At 32.1% G+C, this 9,087-nt stretch overlaps 1 protein-coding gene across 1 annotated transcript in view; it reads right to left on the bottom strand.

Annotated features, from left to right (window-relative positions):
* The window catches only part of LOC106476181 (inner centromere protein-like), a gene marked incomplete at its 5' end in the record, with an annotated part of 18,546 nt that overhangs the window by 5,284 nt on the left and 4,175 nt on the right, over positions 1–9,087 (bottom strand). Inside the window, 3 exons of the mRNA XM_013936849.2 lie at positions 3,141–3,321; positions 3,603–4,273; positions 4,716–4,849. Coding sequence (XP_013792303.2) covers positions 3,141–3,321; positions 3,603–4,273; positions 4,716–4,849 — 986 coding nt within the window. The remainder of the gene's footprint in view (positions 1–3,140; positions 3,322–3,602; positions 4,274–4,715; positions 4,850–9,087) is intronic.

Below are 9,087 nucleotides of genomic sequence, written 5' to 3'. Positions count from 1 at the left end.
TTATTATGTAAGTATAGATCTGGTTAGTTTACCTAGTTCTACTAACAATCAAAGAACACTTCTCAAATCAATAATTATTTTACCTATTTCTTATAACAAATTGTCAAGGCAGAATATTTCAAAGTTTCTTTTGTACTAATTTACACTAAAAAGAAATCAAGAAATAATTGGTACATTGTAGGCAGTTCAAGTTGTGGCTAAATATATAAATTGGACCTTAGATTACAAATACTGTAGTTCTGTGATTTTGATAAAAACAAGGTTGAGTGCGACTAATTTTTCCAAAATGAACACCAGAATGTTACAGAGCTTTCTTGGAAGAAATTACTAAATAATATTTCCCAAACAGCCTTACTTGTAAATGAAAAAGGGATCATTACCTTTTTTATCCACACTGCGTGCCTGTCTGTGGTTGGTCGCTGATTCAAGAACAGCCCGATCAGGTGTGCTGCCTGCAATGCTAATAGGTCGAGGACGTCGTGGACAAGTACGAGGTCTCAAGTTAGCAGATGCCTGACTAGAAGATGGTGAAATGTCAGATGCTTGAGACATTGAGCTCTGAGGCCTTGAGGAGGGATCCTTTCGGGCAGCTATAACATAAGAAAATTTTGCCTTTGTTAATCAATAAACTTACAAAGTAAATTAGAGAATTAAGTACATGTTAAATATTTAATTAATATTAACTTCATCAGATCAAGTACTGTACTTACAAAAATACTATAAAAACACCCTGGCAATCAATAAAGCTAGGGTATTTTAAACTATGTTATTTTGTTAATAAAATATATATATACAAACACAAACACATGAAATCTGCCACTTCACTAAATAGTATCTTGCTTCATTTAATATAATGAAAGATCATAAAAGAAATTAAAAGAAACATCAGCAAAATTTCCATGATAAAGCAGTAACTATGCCAACTAAAACGTATTACTCGTAAAGCTGCTTAAGAGTCAAAAAATTTACATCAATAAATATTCAGCTCACTTTGTAATCACTGAATATTTTTACAGTATATTTACATCTGTTGAGAAAAACCTTAAGTAAATGTTTAGAAATTCAACTCCACTCCTAAGTGGCACAATATCTGATTATGATATTGTCTATCTGTTCAATGATAAATTACATATTGCATCATGTACTCGACTATTCAACTCTTGAATATTTTACGTCTAAGCCTTTTTTCTATGTAACACGGTTTTAACTGCCTGACGTAGGACTTTTGCAAATAAATAGTTTTTTCATTATTTCATTATTTTTTTCCATGTCCTGTAGTCTTTCCTACTGAATGTTTTAGGTACAACTAATCTAAATATACAAGTGAACATAATCACTCTACTACTATTTAAACGAAAAGAAGACAGATATTAATATCAAAGTTTAAAAAAACTGTTCCACAAGTTTCATATAAAGCCTTATTCAACATTTAAGATAACAGCTAAAAAACTGTTTGAATTAGAGAACAAGCCTGGGTAAGAGGAAGGAAAATATATTTAAACATTAAGTGGGTATTTTGTAAACAAGTTTTTGAAGGAAGACAGACAGATCTGTACCAAACATTAAATACATTAATTGTGCACAAGTTTATGTGGGGAAAAAGGAACCAGACCCTTTCCTACATGTTAAATATGTTACTTGTAGTATTTAAGCATTTTAAGGAGAAAAGAACTACATCTATACTTACAAATTAAGTAGGAAACTTGTAATACAAAAGGTTTTGTAGGAGGAAGGAACTAGATCCACATTTATAAAATAAGCAGGAAGCTTGTACTCTATATGGTTTTGTATGATGAAACAACCAGACCAATACTTACAAAATTAAGTAGGAAATGTGTGGTAGAGAAGGTTTTGTAGGAAAGAGAAAAAAACAAAATCTAGTCAGAACTATACTTACACAATAAAAAGGCCACTTGTAATATACAAGTTTGTGTAGGAGGAAGGAACCAGATCTATACTTACATAATAACTAGGGCACTTGTAATATACAAGTTTGTGTAGGAGGAAGGAACCAGATCTATACTTACATAATAACTAGGGCACTTGTAATATACAAGTTTGTTTAGGAGGAAGGAACCAGATCTATACTTACATAATAACTAGGGCACTTGTAATATACAAGTTTGTTTAGGAGGAAGGAATAACTGTTCACCTGATTTCTACAAACAAACTGTTAAGAACAACCAGCTGAGTAATAACTGTTCACCTGATTTCTACAAACAAACTGTTGAACAACCAGCTGAGTAATAACTGTTCACCTGATTTCTACAAACAAACTGTTAAGAACAACCAGCTGAGTAATAACTGTTCACCTGATTTCTACAAACAAACTGTTAAACAAACTGTTACGAACAACCAGCTGAGTAATAACTGTTCACCTGATTTCTACAAACAAACTGTTAAAAACAACCAGCTGAGTAATAACTGTTCACCTGATTTCTACAAACAAACTGGTAAGAACAACCAGCTGAGTAATAACTGTTCACCTGATTTCTACAAACTGTTAAAAACAACCAGCTGAGCTGATGGTATATAGGCCACATTAACAATGCTGATTACATGATGGTATATAGGCCACATTAACAATGCTGATTACATGATGGTATATAGGCCACATTAACAATGCTGATTACATGATGGTATATAGGCCACATTAACAATGCTGATTACATGATGGTGTATAGGCCACATTAACAATCCTGATTACATGATGGTATATAGGCCACATTAACAATCCTGATTACATGATGGTATATAGGCCACATTAACAATCCTGATTACATTATGGTATATAGGCCACATTAACAATCCTGATTAGATGATGGTATATAGGCCACATTAACAATTTATCTGTCAAGTACAAACTCTACTTATGCAAAAATATATTTACTAAAAAATTGCAACCTTCAAAAGATGTCTATCATATGAAATCAAGAGTGATTTCAAGATTACTTTCAAAATAGTTATATTATATCCAATAAATAGCTAACTAAATCTTGGTAATTACACTTTCTTTTTCTAATTAACTCTCAAATCATTAAGTAAAAAATTATCAGTCAAAATTTGATTTCCTAGCCAAGGATTTTACAAATTACATCTATCTTTACACACACACATTTTTCTCTACAATAAGCACTAACCACACGAGATTCCTCTTCGATTCTCCTCTGTTCTTCTTCTTCACGTTTCTTCTGCTCTTCAATAGCTCGCTGTAGCTTTTCTTCTTCTTGACGACGATGTTCTTCAGCCAACCTGATCTGTTCTTCCTCCTGTCGCCTCTGCTCTTCTTCCTCTAATCTAAGTCTCTCTTCTTCTTTACGCCTGAATGAAAATTTTACTTTTCACACTTCACCGCAGGACAAATTCAAAGATTTCACCAAAAGTAAAAAATATAAGTACACAGTAAAACATGTCTTTTAACAAAAACTGTTGTTTATTAAACATGTTTCTCATCTAAGTAAGTGTAACCAGTTTACTGACAACTGGAAAAGTACCTTAGACTATTCAGCTGGAACACAGAGTTATAATTTCAAGCATTCACCTTAAACGATAGCATATTTATGAGAGAGATAAAAAGTTGCTAAAATATACAGATTACTGACCTCAACTCCTCCTGCCTCTGTCTTTCCAACTCAGCTTCCCTTTCTGCTTGCTCTCGAGCTAGCCTGCGTTTTTCTGCCAGAGCTGCTTTAGCTTCTTCTTCTGAAGTGATCCTGGGCTTCCCAGTGGGTGTACCTGTTGGAGTAGGAGCCACACAAGGTGAAGGTTTTAATGGAGTCTCACTCTTCAAAGAAGACTTGACAAGTGACTCATCTTTTGAAGATTCAATTTTCTGACCTGATTCTACCTCATTAAGAGGTATCTGGGTTTGAATTTCAGGTTTTGGAACTGTTTCCACTGGGATGTCAGGTGTATGAGGAACTTCAATTGGGATCTCAGGTTTAAGATCAGCATCCATTAACATCTCAACTTTAAGATCAGATTTTGATGAGATCTCAGGTTTAAGATCAGATTTTGATGAGATCTCAGGTTTAAGATCAGTTTTGGTTGAAATTTCAGGTTTCAAAGCAGGTTCGGATGGAGTTTCTTTTGTGGTTTCTGATTTATTAAGATGTTCATCTGAAATATTAGAATCACTAAGAGGAATGGTTTTTGCAGACAGAATTTCGGTACTTTCAGATGGTACATCACTTGGAGCTGGAGGTTCAGTCACAATGGTGACACTTTCGGCTGGTACACCACTCGGAGCTGGAGGTTCAGCCACAGTAAATACCTGTGTGAAAGAATCAGACATGAAGTACAGCTGAATAAACATAATTTTAAAAGGAAAACTGACACTGTTAGTTTCTTTATAAATAGTCCTCAAATCAACAATGCTATTATGCAGTCCTGAAACACCTGGTGGATCTAAGAAACATTTCCTTTTTTTTTTTTACTTTGTATCGGGCGATAGCAACTAGTAGTCAAAACAAAAATTCATTTTTCCGTCTAACACAAAGTAATTGTAAAAACATGGTTTTCATGGTGTGATATAGATCAATATCAAGCTAACTGAAAAAACACAATAAACAAATACTAAACTTTCCAAAATTTCTTAATATTGGAGAATTGAAAACTGGTTTAACAATTCTGTAGAACATGTCAGTTGATATAATACACAATTCAGACTTTGTCGCCACATATATATTAAAAATAAATAAAACATATCCACAAACCTTTGGTTTCTGATTTTGAGCTGCAGGTCGTTGCTTTACTGCTGGTTTACGGGTAGTAGGTGGTTTAGCCACAACTTCTTTAGAAACCTCTGGGCTGGTGGGCTTAGCCCGTGATACCCTAGACGCTTGTGCACCTACTAACAGTAAAATGTAACTCAACTTGGAAATTTATTTTATGTTAAAGGCACTTAGTGTACCATCATATGTTTTTTCAAGTATAGATTTCTGTCTTGTTCAAATAAATTTAAATGCTCTTGTATAGATCAATTAAGATTTTATTTTCTTTAAGAAATAAATGCCTTTTTTAAAGAAACAGGATAGCTGGTTATATTATTTTACTGTTATTGATACCAACAGAAAATATCTACAAGATTAAACTATGACTATTTCAACAGATACTAAATTCAAAGCATACTAAATCAGTTTTATGCAGAAAAAAATAAAATAACTTCTAGGTTTAAAACAATTAAACTAATACAGATATAAATATGGTTTGTATAGCTAGAGCTACACTAGTGATTTGTACATACAATCTGTCAAGGAACAAATAATTTGTACAAAAAAAAAAGTTAAGGAATAGCCAGCTGTACAAGAGCTACTATCCTACTCATTTGTACAAACAAAACATGTTAAGGAACAACCAGCTGTACAAGAGCTACTATTCTACAGATCTGTACAAACAAAACATGTTAAGGAACAACCAACTGTACAAGTTACTATTCTACTCATTTGTACAAACAAAACATGTTAAGGAACAACCAGCTGTACAAGAGTTACTATTCTACTCATTTGTACAAACAAAACATGTTAAGAAACAACCAGCTGTACAAGAGCTACTATTCTACTCATCTGTACAAACAAAACATGTTAAGGAACAACCAGCTGTACATGAGCTACTATTCTACTCATTTGTACAAACAAAACATGTTAAGGAACAACCAACTGTACAAGAGCTACTATTCTACTCATTTGTACAAACATGTTAAGAAACAACCAGCTGTACAAGAGCCATGGGTATCCTTTACTGTGCATGACACAAGGTTTTAGTGTCTAACATTCAACATTTTATTAAATTACTTTTTGTTTATACTATACCAATTAGTATAGCATAAAATCTTAGCTTGTAATCCATATTTTAATAGTATACAAGTTATGTTCTTAATTCTATAAGGCAATATTTAAAAAAATCTCTAATTCCCCTAGTGTGACATTTTCTCTTGGTATATTCTCATCTATTTTATCCACAACCCTGTCTAAAAGTACGAATTTAAACATAAATTACTCCCTATAATATTGTCATTGCTCAGACAAACCATAATTTTTATAGCCTTCAAGTTTGTTTGGTTACAGAGCTATCAAATAGAAAATCAGACCCCTCCTGCCACACCCTCTTTTTCAGGATTTGTTAATAGTTCTCTCTTACATTTAATTATATATTACTTATAACCAATAGAAAGCCAAGGTTTTTATCTATCAAATGGCATATTTTATATATTTTATATTTATATATTATGTTGTTTTCTGTACAGAGAACTGTCAATATCGTTTTCAGTACAAGCTTGATTTCCTTGTAAAACACATTGACTAGCTTAGATGAATTTGTAATGGCTCCTGTCACATAGTTTGAAAGCCAGAAAAGTTTGATAGCTACGGGACACTACTTTTTGCATGCTGTTGTTTTGTGTTTTTAGGTGCATTATTTATTCAAACAAAAAATTATTTAGTGCAGTAGTACCATTAGTATAACAAAACAAGTAGGGTTAAGTGTCATTGACAGCAAATAAAAAAAGGCCCAGGTAAGTAGTATATTTCTTGCTTTTCATGTGTATTCTTCATTTGCTACACAATAAAAGCAAATGACATCCTCATATTTGCTTTACTAATTTTGGTATTTTTGACTCATTGATTTTTTAAATCCATTCTTGGAGTTTTAGCGAGCACTGTTAGTTATGCTCTTTGGACAAGGTTAAGAAATAGGAAGAAGTGTGATCCTACTCATGCTCCTTAAAAATGAACCTCTGATTGTAGATTTTTTTTTTTCAGCTGATTGATGACTAATTGATTGTACCAATCAGCAGAATAGTAGCTCTTGTGCAGCTGGCTGTTTCTTAACTCTTTCTCGACAGGCTCGGTATAAAATACACAAGTTTGTATACACATTTACATAAACTTTAGTAGACTTCTAGTAAACAGTACAAGTCTTATGTACATAAAAAGTCAGATTTTTTAATGAAGTATTTTTACTGAAGATTTGTTTGTAAATATATCAAGTCTGTTTCGTTCTTGGTCCAAGTGGAAGTGATTTACACATTATGATTAAAAAACTATTCTTCAACCCAAAATCTCAAATATCTTTTGTGTATTCTCTAAAACCTCCTAAATACATTTCAAACATTTGTTTTTATTGAAACTTTATATTTATCTGCTATTTTCTCTACCCTAACTCTATATGGAGTCCATCTATTTGACCAACCTTGTAACCACCAAAGAGAAAAATTGAAATAAATCTAAATTACCATTTTTTTCTATCTAAAATGACTTCCAATTGCAACTTGAAACGACATTCATTTATCCTATGTGGCTTTAATCTCATAACATTATACATCTATTTCAACATAAATTTTATTGTTTCATTGCTCAGTGATTGCTTTTTGAAGAACTAACTACTACTATTCACACCATCATAAGTTGCAAATCACTTGGGGAATGTGGAGCTCACGTTACACTATAAAATTACATTATCCACAAGCTACTTCGAGTCTGAGCTGCTAGTGTGCGTGCCTTATGAAACATTTTTTATTATATAATATTATTATTATTCTTTTACCTAATCTAACCTTAACTAACCCAAAGAGATCCTTAATTTTACATTTTAGTTACTTTTATAATAATAAATAAAGAATAAACATGAAATAAAGTACTTATCTAGGTCTTTGTTTTTTGCTGTCGACTGTCTATGACACTTAAACCTACTTTTTAATACTAATGGTAGTAATGCACTAAATAATTTTTATATACTTAAATAATGCACCAAAAAAACATAGAATAACCCACAAAAATTAGACAATTTCCCCTAACTCTCAAAATATTTCTGGCTTTCTTTCATCTAAGCTAGTCATTATCTTTCCCATGGGAACGAAGCTTGTACTAACAGTGAATTTAACAATTCTCTGTCCAGAAAACAATGTAATAGAGTGCATCATTTGATAGATGAAAAACTCGTCTTTCTATTGGTAATACATAATATAGAATTAAACGTAAGAGAGGATGTAACAGGTGGGTGTGGCAAGAGGGGTCTGATTTTTTATTTGATGGCTCTGTAACCAAACAAAATTCAAGGCTATAAAAATTATGGTTTGTCTGAGTAATGATGATTTCATAGTGAGGAATTTACAATAAATTTCGTACTTATTGGAGGGGTGGCGGATAAAATAGAGAAGAGGGGATGCCTAGAGAAAATATCACATTAGCAAAAATACAGGATTGTTTTTAACTATTGCCTTATAAAATTAAGAACTTAAAACTTATATACCATTAAAATATGGGTTATTAGATATGATTCTATGCTATACTAATTGGTATAATGTAAATAAAAAGCAGTTTAATTAATTTTCAAAACAACTTTCTCAAAGACCATGACATGCTCAGTTAGACCCACTGTCACAAAAAGGTTAATATGTTACATTTGTACAAATCAGTAGCATATAGTAGCTCTTGTGTAGCTGGGTATTTCTTAATATGTTATGTTTGTACAAACTGGAAGAATAGTAGATGTTGTGAAGCCGGTTCTTTCTTAACTCTGGCTCGGTCAATTTGGCTGACCATGTGTCCTCTTTGTACTTGTTTAAAGTATTTATAGATTTAATATTTCTAACTTTCAATATAGTGTGTATATCTTCACAAAATTTGGCAGCCTTTCAGTTAACATTATAAGTTTTTCACACACAAAAAATCATTTTTTAATGAAGTATTTTTAATAAACTAAAAAAAGGGTTTGTCCATGAATATATTGAATATTTGTTTTGAATAGTCCATGTGCAAAGTAATTTTCATGTTAAGATTAAAAATATAGTATCAAACATCAGAGAGAACTACCTGCAATTTCAGAAAAAAGAGGATACAACACATGGGCATGGGAAGTATAGTCTAATTTTCTATTTTACTTTATTGAAGGCTAACTGTTCACCTGATTTCTACAAACAAACTGTTAAGAACAACCAGCTGAGTAATAACTGTTCATCTGATTTCTACAAACAAAGTGTTAAAAACAACCAGCTGAGTAATAACTGTTCACCTGATTTCTACATACAAACTGTTAAAAACAACCATCTGAGTAATAACTGTTCACCTGATTTCTACTGTAATCAGCATT

Source organism: Limulus polyphemus, unplaced genomic scaffold, assembly GCF_000517525.1.
Source record: "Limulus polyphemus unplaced genomic scaffold, Limulus_polyphemus-2.1.2 Scaffold9983, whole genome shotgun sequence".
In the NCBI taxonomy this organism is placed as follows: domain Eukaryota; kingdom Metazoa; phylum Arthropoda; class Merostomata; order Xiphosura; family Limulidae; genus Limulus; species Limulus polyphemus.
This window is presented reverse-complemented; position numbering and strand designations above follow the sequence as displayed.